The 13,153-nt window shown below is 35.8% G+C and overlaps 1 protein-coding gene and 1 long non-coding RNA gene across 2 annotated transcripts; both read left to right on the forward strand.

Annotated features, from left to right (window-relative positions):
* The first annotated feature begins 4,696 nt into the window (after positions 1 to 4,696).
* Positions 4,697 to 6,879, forward strand: LOC125490611. The gene is made up of 3 exons (XR_007267791.1): positions 4,697 to 5,095; positions 5,960 to 6,239; positions 6,338 to 6,879. It is a non-coding gene; the product is annotated as an uncharacterized LOC125490611 (long non-coding RNA).
* A 37-nt stretch (positions 6,880 to 6,916) lies between these two features.
* On the forward strand, positions 6,917 to 8,040 carry LOC125490612. Its single transcript, XM_048630422.1, has 2 exons — positions 6,917 to 7,117; positions 7,231 to 8,040. Exons 1-2 carry the CDS (start codon positions 7,092 to 7,094, stop codon positions 7,799 to 7,801), a joined length of 597 nt encoding a protein of 198 aa, XP_048486379.1. The 5' UTR covers positions 6,917 to 7,091; the 3' UTR covers positions 7,802 to 8,040.
* The last annotated feature ends 5,113 nt before the right edge of the window (positions 8,041 to 13,153 follow it).

A 13,153-nucleotide genomic window follows, 5' to 3' on the forward strand; every position in this document is an offset into this window, starting at 1 on the left:
TAATAACTTGTTGACGCCGGTCTTAAACCAAGAAGATTAGAGCCCACCGCTTTACCCGTTTTATATGGAAAATTATTATTTAATAGCTCGTTGCATCCTGCAATAAAACTGTGTTGGAAAGTAAAATGTCTGTAAGAAATGCACCGAGAGAGACCAAAACAAAAATGTGTCGGAATTACCTTGATGAGTGCCTTGATGACTCTCAATGCATTGAACCATTATCATCACCATCAACCAATCCACATCTGTATAAGATTAATATTTTTATATCTACATTTTGAAGGAATTTACTGTTGATGTCGTTACAAATAAATTTTATGAATCAGTGTATTGCACTCACGAGCAATGTAAAAGTTCCAGTGACATATGAAACGTCATTGGCACGTGGAACTTTTTCATTGCTAGTGTGCAATAATGCTGTATTATTATTATTATTATTTTATTATTTATTATTTAATATTGCACAAATATAAAAATAAGTGTACAAAGGGTGGACTTAATAGTACAAGCATTTTCTACCAGTCAACCCACAGGAGGTGCAAGAAAATTTTATTATAATAAGGTGTGCAAAAAGAAAACAACACTAGTACTACAAAGTTATAATGCCTACAAAAGCGTTATTGAAATAAACGCAGGGTCACGTTTCCTGTACAGTACGCAAATTACGCAATCGATCCAATGGTACCCAATCACACGGAGCACATCTTTAACAACTGATGTGCCTAAACCAACATAACATTAGACAAATAAGCTAAAAGGTTTTCTGAGTTGCCACCTTGAGTGGGCCCCTCGATCCCAATCAGGACTAGCTAGAGATGTTTGCGGATCACTCGCGCTATTCTGATTAATAGATCTATTCTATTGATATCATCATCAACATGATCAGCCCGCTATCCATTGCTAGTAGACACGGGCCTCTCCCAAGGAGCGCCATAATACTTTGGCCTTCTTCATCTAGAAACTATCGGGGTCCAAAGTCATCGGTCCAGCGAGCCGTGTAGGGCTTCTCATGCTATTCATCATCATCAGCCAATAATCATCCACTGCTGGTCATAGGCCTCTCCCAAGTAGCGCCACAACACTCGGTCCTCGGGCTTCCTCATCCAACCACTACCCGCCACCCGCCTAAGGTCGTCAGTCCAGCGGGCAGGAGGGCGTCCCACGCTGCGTTTGCCTGTTCGTGGTCTCCACTCGAGAACTCGTCTACCCCAACGGTTATCGGTTCTTCGGCAGATATTATGACCAGCCGAGTGCCACTTCAGCTTGCATATTTTGACAGCTATGTCGGTAACCTTAGTCCTCTGACGGATAACCTCATTTCTGATACGATCCATCAGAGAAACCCCAAGCATAGCTCTCTCCATAGCACGCTGAGCGACTTTAAATCGGTGGACAAGTCCTATCAGTGTCCACGTCTCTGTACCATACGTCATCACTGGCAGGACGCACTGGTTGAACACTTTTGTCTTCAGGCTCTGAGGAATGGCCGAGGAGAATATGTGACGAAGTTTCCCGAATGCAGCCCAACCCAGTTGGATGCGCCATGCAGCCTCCTTGTCGAAGTTGCTTCTGCCTAGCCGAATAGTCTGCCCGAGGTAGACATATTCTTGCCCAACTTCGATTGTTGCCTCACCAACGGCGACCGGCTCCGGTTTGATGTGAGCATTCTACATGACTTTCGTCTTGTCCATGTTCATACCGAGGCCTACACGTCAGGAAGCAGCATTTAGGCCACTTAGCATCCAGCTGAGCCCATGCTATTGGTACTGCTAAATTATTCTTTACTTATCATTATCCAAGATATTAACTAATACCACTGCATAGGAAATAAGAATTGCATGCAAAAAATATTAAGTAAATCTAAGATAAGGTACCTTCCAATACTTATGTATGTTTAGTACAATATTATGAAATTAAATTGAAAGTGTGTGAGTTACTAAAAAAAAAAAAAAAAGAAAGTAAATCTCAAATATCTCAAATGGTTGAGTTTCGGATAAGACATTATAGGATTCAATCTACTGCAAATACCTTCTTCTATCACCCATATAAGGAATACGTCGACTTAGCAATCACGTGTATACGCTGTAAATCCGATAATCAAACCTGACGACCGAATGGTGTAGTGGTTAGTGAGGTTCTGCCCAGCTTGGGATCGGATGGCCGTGTGAGAGATGTCCCCGCATATTTATTTATATTTATTATTTACAACACACACACACGCACTCACGCCTTGTACTAATGTACTCCCTTGCGGGGTAGGCAGAGGTGCATAGCTGCACCCACTTTTCGCCAGAGTGTTATGTTAGTCCCAATGTAATAGGGGGCGGCCCTATTGCCATTTTACGGGCACATCCAAGACCCGAGAACAAATATCTGTGTTTTAAACAAATATCTGCCCCAGCCGGGAATCGAACCCGGGACCATCGGCTTAGTAGTCAGGTCACTAACCACTAAGCCATTCGGTCGTCTTCACTAACCACTAAGCCATTCGGTCGTCTATTTATTATTTATTCGATGATAAATGCCAACATTTCTAAAGCCTGCCCTGGATTTTTGGGCCGCATTAGAAATGTTGGACTAAACAGAATCAGGCGTCACCAGTGAAGAGTACAGTTGATAGTGCCTGCTAGTTGCTAGCAGTCTGATTAATTACCTATCGGGTAAATTCAGATATACCTACGTACAATACATGTTCGATTATCTACGTAGGTACCTAACTTTTGGTAGCGATTAATGTACTTACTTGAAAAATGTGTAGGTTTTAGGTGTATTTGCTGGATTTATCATTGACGGTTCGGTTATCGGATTTTCAGCATAAAAAGGGTATACTGAGCCGAAACCTACATGTGCAGCATGTTATATCTAAGCCCGAAAATGAAGGGTATATAGATTTCGGCTTAGTATACCCTTTTTGCGACACCCTGTATAGCCAGAGAACTAGTTGTCTACCTCAATTTGCACATGAACCTTCACAGAGTTATTGGATATTTTTTTTCTTTATTTCCGCATTATTATTAACTTTACACCAAAGCATTGTTACTTGATTCTATCTAACATTTAATCTAACATGTCTGTAAACAGCAGCATAGTGCTTAGTAGACAAACGAACGTAGCCGATCGGTCAAGTCATTGAGATGTTAAGTAGCTAACTTACTTAGCCATCCCGAAGTGCCCTCGAGACAGCCAAGTGTATCTCGACCTTAAGTGACCTACTGTGCGGTAAAACCCGATATTCGAGAATGTTCTAGAAACGTGATGGTTTTTTGTTCTCTCATGTGGCTCTAGATCCTGATACGTCATGTCTTGTCGACCCCAGTATGGAGAAAATATAGAGGGGTGCTGTTATCATTAGGTACGTGTTATTTGTGTGTGAGTGTGTGTTGTGTTTCTGTATGTGTGCACACTGATGTTAACTGTATAGGGATTTAATACAAGTAACTTGAAAGTGAGCCTGTCTCTTTACACTGGGGATTTTCCATGCAATAACCGTATCGCCAACGTAAACTAGGATGTCATTATATCTAATTACTTACAATATATTTAACTTTAGCACACAAGAAATCACACACAATTAATAGTAACTAAACAAAAATACTTACTCAAATAACCTAATGTACAAAGGGCGGTCTTATTGCTGTAAAAACAAATAACATGAATATTATTAAATTAATATTTCGATGAGGATTGAATATTTATGCTCTGTATACTTATTTTACTAAGGTTGCCTGGTAGAGATTTCTAAGAAATAAGGCCGCCCCTTTTGTACTGTTTTATTTCTAAGTTTTTGGTTCAATCAAATGCGTTGCGCACAGAAATCCCCGCACCCATTCAGCAATAATAAAAATATTTGATTCAATTACAATATAGGTAATATACACTCACGGGAAATGAAATGGTTCCACTGAGAAAAGCACCAAATTACTCCTAAAATAAAATGAAAATGCTAGTACAAAATCGGTAAAATTTTGTTCAAATTTAAAATAAATGTTGAAAAAATTGGGGTCGTTAGGTGTCGGTATTGAGTGGAACTGTTTCATTGCCCGTGAGTGTATTACATACATAGCATGGCATAACAAGTACAAATATAATTAACTACATAACACCCTACTAATATGCGAAGAGCACTTTAATTAATTGGAGAAACAATTTCCAGTATGATACTAATCTATTTTGAAATAGAAACCAACAATCATGTAAACAAACCAAAAAGTCACGATTACTCCGTAATCACATACATTTGACGATCAAATATGAACATAGTCTGATTTCAACGAACGCACCATTGTTTTCACATTATCTTCAACACGATTTAACTTGTATTTATAAGTTAAATTTGTTAAAACATTTGTAGCGTAAAAATTTCGAAGTATTTGACAAGCTGTCATCTTAGTTTTTTACTCATCGAACTCTATAAGTCATTGAAAAGTTAGTGTTGTTCGTTATCTTTTATATTAAATTTAATAAATTATTAAAAAAAAAAACACGCACTCACGCCTTGTACTAATGTACTCCCTTGCGGGTTAGGCAGAGGTGCATTGCTGCACCCACTTTTCGCCAGAGTGTATGTTAGTCCCAATGTAATAGGGGGCGAGCCTATTGCCATTTTACGGGCACATCCAAGACCCGAGAACAAATATCTGTGTTTAAACAAATATCTGCCCCAGCCGGGAATCGAACCCGGGACCATCGGCTCAGTAGTCAGGGTCACTAACCACTACGCCATTCGGCCGTCAAAATTATTTTAATTTAATATTATTTGAATACGTACAATTTTTTTTTTTTCAAGAGCTTAATACAATTAACCAAAAAGGATTGTATCCTAAGCCATAAAAATAATGGTTAGTTTTTAAAAATTGACAATTAAAATTGTCATTCACAGTCATTCACTGTTGTGTGGGTTCGCTGTGCATTAGTGTTTTCTGTTTCCGTTTTCTGTTTCCGATTTCTACGTTTTTGCATTCTCATTTTGGACTTTTGTTTTGCTTTACGATTTGTCTGGACATATTTTTCTTGGAACGACGACCTTTGCACGGCATCACGGACTTTGATATACTTAGCATACGATTGGTATTATTTCTCAAGGAGTAATCAGGAGGTAAGAATGATTTAGATCTATTACCTACAACGGAAATCTATTAGACGCACTTTAATATTGTATTGCCCTCGTAACAAATTATTTGAATAGATCACAATTACTGAAATGTATGTGTGTACAATGGACAACATTTCAAAAAACTAAAGCTGCTATAAATCGAAAACCATTTCGAGATTTAGCTCTAAAGGACACAAAAAAAATGTTTTTGTATTTTTTGGATGTATCATTTTCGAGAAAATCATAAAATAGTAAAAAAGTGCTGATGACGTCATGCATCAGGTGCGATGCATTTTGATGATCAAAGCCTATAGATTTAAAAACAAAGTAACTGTCATTTTCATTTTTGATTGAATTTGACGTTTTATCGTGACGTTGTTGTTTATTTGGGTCATTTTCATTAATTCTGTTCTGACACTTTCTGACTATTTTTTTATTTATTATTAACAGATGACCTCTATATAATATGTCCCAGAGCATGCCACTGCCTACACAGCTGAAAAAATGCTTCTGCTTATTTTTTTACATGATAAGTACCTACTTTTCATCATCAGAAATATCAATGTCATTTGAAAATGACCCATTTGTTGGTTGGCATGTAAACAAAGTTTAAATGTCACTTGTCAGTGTCATTTATGTTTTTTTTCGAGACTCAGGCAATAGACAAAAATAAAAATTGAGCCTAATATGTGACTTCACTTCCGGTTTTAAAATAATTAACTTTAAAGTTAAAAATAACATGCAAAAATTAATGTATATACAAAATAAAAAAATACGGGTCTACTAATTTTCTATAATCTTTCCGAATAGCTAATAAAAATATAGGGTAAAGAAAATGAAATGTTGTCCATTATATTTGTTTTTAAGATTATACCTAATGAGCGAGCCGCAGCCAGGTGCGTCGGGGACTGCTCCGCCGGCGCCGCCGCCGGTCAAAAAACGAAAATTGGCTGTTAAAAAACAGTTATCGCAAAGGGAGAAAAAATTTTTGGTGAATATTTATAATCACTTGGAGAAAACCTCTCCTACATACCCATCAAAAATGGAATTATATAAAACCACCTCAAAAATAATGGACGTCTCAGAATATATTGTTCGTGACGTAATGAAACATTACACACAAAATCAAGAAGTACCCCAGCCTAAGGTATTTATAATATTAACTTAGCCAGCCTTTTTTTTATCTTTTGAGCTTTACTTTATGTTATGATTTGTGCCATTTAATATTCTCAGTCTGTTTTTTAGGAGAGACCTGCAAATCGAGCCATAATTGATAAGTTAGATGATTTTATCTTATCTGCAATAAGAAGAAAGGTTCATAAATTTTACTATGATGGGGAATTGCCAACCATTGCCAAAATTTTTACAGCAGTCAATGAAGATGACAGCCTACCAAATTTTACATTCGGTACAATGTATAGAATATTGAAGAAATTAAACTTCACATACTGCAAGCGATCAAGAAAAAGCATTTTGCTAGATAGACCTGACTTACAAATTTGGAGGGTGAATTATTTGTTGAAAATCAATGAATACAGAGAGCAAAATAAAAAGATTTATTATTTGGATGAAACATGGCTTAATGAGGGTGAGAGCTTTTTATTTATTTAAATGCTTAATTTTTTTTTGTGTTCCGCAGGTTGCTTAAAAACATTGGTTTGAGATAATGGTGATAGATAAGATACTTATTCCACACATTATTTTAAATTGTGATAGGTTACAGGTTTGCTTAATTTTAAATATAAACAATGTTTTTATTGACATAATTATGTATTTAAAACATTTTTTTAACTTAGGGCACACCTGCAATTATTTGTGGATGGATAATGACATCAAGAGTAGTAGACAGGCATTCTTGGGAGGCCTTTCAAGTGGCTTAAAAAATCCTCAGAAAGGAAAGAGGCTGATTATCACACATATAGGGAATGAAGATGGTTTTTTAGAAGGCGCAGATTGGGTTTTTGAAGCAAAAAAGTCAGATGGCGATTATCACGGGGAAATGGATGCTCATAATTTTGAGAAATGGTAAGGTTTCATTTGTGTATTTTTGTATAAGTATTTATGATAACACTATATAAAATTAATATTATTATAATATAAAATTACATTATGTCAGAAAATTATCTTTTTTGTTTCAGGTTTAAGATGGTTTTAGACAAAATTCTGCCGGGATCTGTAATTGTAATGGATAATGCTCCATACCATTCTCGCCAACTCGAACGAGTGCCCAACATGAGCTGGAGGAAGGATGCTATACAAGAATGGTTACGAAGCAAAAATATAGCTTTCGAAACAAGGGAAATAAAAGCACAGTTACTCACAAAATTTGATAAAAAAAAATATGTTTTAAAATACGTTGACGAGCTCGCCGCATCGAAAGGAGTAACTGTGCTTCGCCTTCCTCCCTACCACTGCGAACTCAACCCAATTGAGCTCATTTGGGCACAGGTTAAGTCTTATGTTGGGAGAAATAATAAATCTTTTAAAATGGCGGAAATAAAAACTTTATTAAACGAAGGGTTTGCGAGAATCGGAGCCAAACAATGGTCGAAATGTGTAAATCACGTCCTAAAGGAAGAGGAAGAACTGAAAAAGCTCGACGGCATTTTAGACACAACAAGCGATGACACAGTGGTTCCATTAATAATTGCAGTCACCGGCGACACTTCTGATAGTGATGATGACGAAGACGAAGATTTAAATTTGTAAATAAATAAACACTTTTTTATATATAATCAGTTTTATTTTATAGTCTATGGCTTATATATTTAATCTATTTAGTCAGTTTTATTTTAGTACCTATCCTACTATGGGCCATAGTCTATGACTTAAAATTAAAATAATTAGAAAAATTTAATTAGAACACTATGACATCACTATGGGCATAAACAATACGCTGTCAATGTCAGTCCGCCATATTTGTTTACATGATTGTTGGTTTCTATTTCAAACGACTGTATATCTATTTACGAACTACACACACAATACCGGGCAAACAGACTGACTATAACCTTGATACTTTAATTAGTTCCTTTTACCTTTATTACTCAAACAGAGAGTATGTACGAGTAAGCTGACGTGGGGTGTCCAGTCATATCTGCTGTAGAACTAATAGGGTAGTTTCCAATGAAAATCAAAAATCTATTTATTCAGTCTTTTTTTTCCTTTTTCAATTAAACTATTTGGATGAAGTTCAAAATATACATATTTTATAGCTAGGTTTAAACAAAAAGTTTTTTTAAAATTACAAATATATAGTGTACCTAAACAATGTCAGAAAACCTGGTGCCACCTTTTTTATAGAACTCTTGGAAAACTCTAATGAAGATACCTTAAACTCGTTTTAAAGCGCTGTGAAAATAAAGTCGTAGTATGCTCGCCAGAGCACTGGTTAGTGCTCGTTGGGGCAGCTGGGTAATGGAGCACCCTGTAGAAGCAACCTAGCCGGGTAATAGAACAGCCTGTATATGCGACCTTTAGCCTCTCTAGACTTGTGCTTGCCGTTAACACGTCGCCTCGGTGAGAGCTATTTTGGTAGTTTCCTTGCCGTATCTCCAACTTTATTGCCCAGGTAATAGAGGCACAGCATGTCCAAAATACTGTTTTGTGGGTGCAAAAAGATCTCGAGTGTTTTGTAGCAATTCTTTTTTGATACGTTACTTAATTTTTGTTCAGGTCACATTAAGATTCCTATTCGGAGGGTACTGAGGCAAGTAGGTACACTCACGAACAATGAAAAAGTACCACACAAAATATCGACCGACACCTATTTATCACTTATTTATCAAAACATTTTAATTAAGAATTTTATAAAAATATGTAGTAACGTTTTTAGAAAGTTGTAATTTGGATATTTTTTTATTTAGCTTGAATATGTACAATAATTATATGAGCCTCTGTGAGGCCTATTCAGTCAATAGGGCGAGGGGTGCTATCTCCACATGCCGCCTCGGCTCGCATCTATTGTGTTAGCCTTCTCACCTCGCTGACGGCTGCATAAGCACTGTCTTCCCTTTATCTAAGGGTCGTGACACACCAACCTATTTGTTGATATTTTGTTTTTTACCTTTAAAAAGTGGAAAACATTATCATTGTTCTTTTGTATAATTTATAAATCCATATTTTATACCACATTGTTAAATAAATATTTTTTAGCTATCGAAATTATTGTGTTGTGTTTTTTTTTCAACTGAGTAAAACTGCTGGTTTATTTGCATTACGCCTGCTACATACTTGTTATTACATTGATTATGATCTACCTCATTCTGTAAATGAAGATTTTTTTTTGAAAATACCGTAAATACTAAGCTCTATTGTTTGTTATAGATACAATATATCAGAAAAATGTCTCAAGTGCCTGCTGTCTAATAGAAGAATTAAATCCCACATGGTATTTTCTATACGCTGTTATTTGAAGTGCCGTTAAGGCGTAACGAAAGTCTATAAGAGTTTTAAATGAGAAATTGAGCAAGTAATGTTTTATACTAAGTAGGTACGTTCTCTTACGGTGAAAGATAAAGTTGGTAGGATAGTATCTGATTTACTTACCATAGAACAGAGCACAGCTACGTTAACTGGTACCTAGCGGAATAATACAGGGCCATTATAGAAGAATAAAACGCGCGGCGTTGTTGCTGCAACAATGACTCTAGATTCAAAGCAAGTGCTGGGTCATATGAGAGTACCTCAGAACATCGAATTTAGGAGAACAGAAAGAGCCATTGTAGTTTCGTGAACTAAGGATACTGACATAGCCTTTGAGCCAGAGATACCTATGCCTATGAATAAGCACGACATAATTTTATATTTTCAATATGTGCTAAAAACGACTACCATTAGACTGATGGAGAGCATAAACACTAGCGGGAGACCTTAAATAGGAACCCGAAAGTAGTTGAATAAGGCCGAGCGAGTATCAAAATGTATTATCAACGCGTTTACTATACCTATAGACTACTGCACATCACCCGATATCTGATTCTATATAAGCACTATACAGGGGGCGATAGCAAGCACCCCTTTTGGCGCCAAATTAAAAGTGAAGTTCAGAGAAGGCTGCTAGCTCCATTCCACCTCACGTGTCGCTAAGACAATGGGTGTTGCTTTGCTTCGAATCTCGCTTACCTTTTAAACTGACTTGTTTGTCCAGAGAAGAAATGTGTCATGTCTCCACTTTGTAAATTGCCATTTTGCCTGTTAAGTAAGTGGCAGTGATGTGACGTGGAAGAGGCGACTTGGGAGCCAGGCTTTGGTACTGTGAATGCTTTGGACTGGGTATAAGTATGCGAATGTGTGTTTTACTGCAAGCTAGACAAAAATGTTTATTTGTTTTCAAATTATTTATTGTAGCGATTAAGTATTTTTTTTTTTTTTTTTTTTTTTTAATTTTATTATTTTAAGATTAACAAACAATAGTACATTATATTTAACCTAATGGTATTATACACATTAAATAGTAACGAATGTACTACCAACACAGTTAACCACAGATTACCAAAAAAGTATTTTATGAGTAAATTATACAGTTATCTAATTTCATTAAGTAGGTAATTATTTAAACTTATGGAAAGAAACATGCAAACTAAGAAAGTAAGATTTAACTTAAGTGACTAAAGAAAGAAACTAAAGAAACACCTTTTTGAAATTTGAAAAGTATTCAGTAACAAAAGAACATGTGGATAATATTAAGTAAATATATGTATAGCAGATAGTAAGTTTGTACATATATATTGTATAAATATATTTGCAATATATTACATGATATAATATGTAGATAATAATAATTGTGATTACGTTACATTTTCCAGAGTATCAATAATATGTCTCCTATAATTACTTGGCTTACTTGATATGATGTCAATACTATTAAAGAATTTATTATAAGAGCTTGCTAAGCGATTAAATGGCTCACGTTTACCGGCGTTAGTGCGAGCTGTTGAGATAGCGAACAGCTGATAGGGATGGGCAGCCCGCGCTGGAGTCGCCCGGCTGGGTACACGATAACATAGTTTATTGTTCAGGTCAATGCAGTCATATTTGGAGTGACAAAGGTCATATAGAAGCATAGCATCTAGTAAGGTGCGTCGATTTTCTAGGGATAAAATAGAGTAATTGCTGAGGAGCGTTTTATATGGCATACGTGAATGGAAACATCGGTAATGCATAGATCTCAAGAATTTCTTCTGTACCATTTCAAGGGCTGTGTTATATTTATTATAAAATGGGTTCCACACTGCTATGGCGTATTCAAGCTGGGATCTTACTAGCGATTTATACAAATGAAGGAAGGTAAATGGCTTTTTAAAATGTAGGCTAGATCGCATGACAAACCCAAACATCTTAAACGCCTTACTTTTTATTGACTCTATGTGAATATCAAGATGTAGTTTACTATCTAGTATAACACCTAGATCTTTAATTGAGTTAACCCTATCAAGAGCAGAGTCACCCAGGCAATAAGAATAAGTTTTTTTATTGATTTTTTTTGTGAAAGTTATTACCTTACATTTATCTATGCTAAGTTGTAGTTTATTTTCAATACAATATTCAGAAAACCTATCCAGATCCTGTTGGAAGGCAATATGATCGACATCATTTTCAACTATGTGGTAGATTTTTAAATCATCTGCATATAGTAAATACTTACAGAATTTAAAACATTTGTGAATATCATTTATAAATAAAATAAACAGCAGAGGACCCAATATTGAACCTTGTGGTACACCTGAGCTGATCGACACTGGTTTGGACTCATGTCCATTTATGACTACCCTTTGAGTACGATTGGTGATATATGATTTAAACCATCTCCAAAGATTACCTCTTATACCATTGAAGGCGATTTTATCTAATAGAATTTTGTGGTCCACTCTGTCAAAGGCTTTTCTAAAATCAGTATAAATGCTGTCGGTCTGCTTATTATTATCTAAACTTTCAAATAAATAAGAGGTGTAAACTAATAGATTTGTAACGGTAGAGCGTTTTTTGACAAAGCCATGTTGTTGAGTCATGATGTTATTATGTAAAACAGGATAAATTATGGAATGGACAAGCCTCTCAAAAAGCTTTGACAGAGCAGACAGTATTGAGATAGGTCTATATTTGTCTACTTGCCCTCTTGGACCTCCTTTATGAACTGGTGTGATGTTTGCCATCTTCCAGATACTAGGAAAAACACCTTCAACTAGACATTTATTAAATAAAATATGTAAAGGTTTAGTTATAGAATCAGCAGTTTGTTTCAGAAATATTGGATGTATTCCATCAGCCCCTGGGCCCTTCGTCAGATCTAATTTCTTTAGTTGAATAAATATTTCATTATAAGGAATATATATCTGATGTAATGTATCCTGAACATCAAACTTGTCAATATCAATTATATTATCAATAGTATAACCGTTTGACAGGCAAGATGGTTCAAAAACTGATAAGAAAAACTCCGAGAAAAGCTCGCATGTTTTCCCAGGCTCGTTAGAAACAATGTCTCCGTATTGAACTGTGCATGGAATATCTGATTTGCCTTTCAGATTAGAAATGTAAGTCCAAAAGTACTTCACGTTACTGCATATGCTGTCCTCAACACATTTCATATATTTTTTATAGCATACCTCAGATTCTTGCTTTAATCTTTTCCTATACAAAGAAAATATTTCATAGTCAGACTTATTTTGGTATTTTTTCCATTTGATCCAAGCACGAGTTTTGCATTTTTGAATGTGAATAAGGGAGCGAGTATGTAGGGTAACGTAACGTACCTTGGGACGCTTGTACCTCGGGACATTGATTGTATTTTAAAAACCGGCTAAATAAACACATTAAAATTCTACCCTAGGCATAGTATTTTACTCGCTTGGCAAAACTAGTGAGTCTCGTGATCATACCAGCATCGAGTGTGTGGTGAAGGCAATATGAAGTTTTTTGGAGTCAATAGTAGCTTTTGTATAGTTTTTTGTGTTGCTTTATCTCATTGAGGCATGCTCAAAATAAAGACATGGATGTCACGTATAACTTTTCAGTTATTTAATTTTATGACATGGCAATTATCTGAAAGATTCCTATTAA

The sequence above is a fragment of the Plutella xylostella genome, chromosome 25 (genome assembly GCF_932276165.1).
Source record: "Plutella xylostella chromosome 25, ilPluXylo3.1, whole genome shotgun sequence".
Classification (NCBI taxonomy): Eukaryota; Metazoa; Arthropoda; class Insecta; order Lepidoptera; family Plutellidae; genus Plutella; species Plutella xylostella.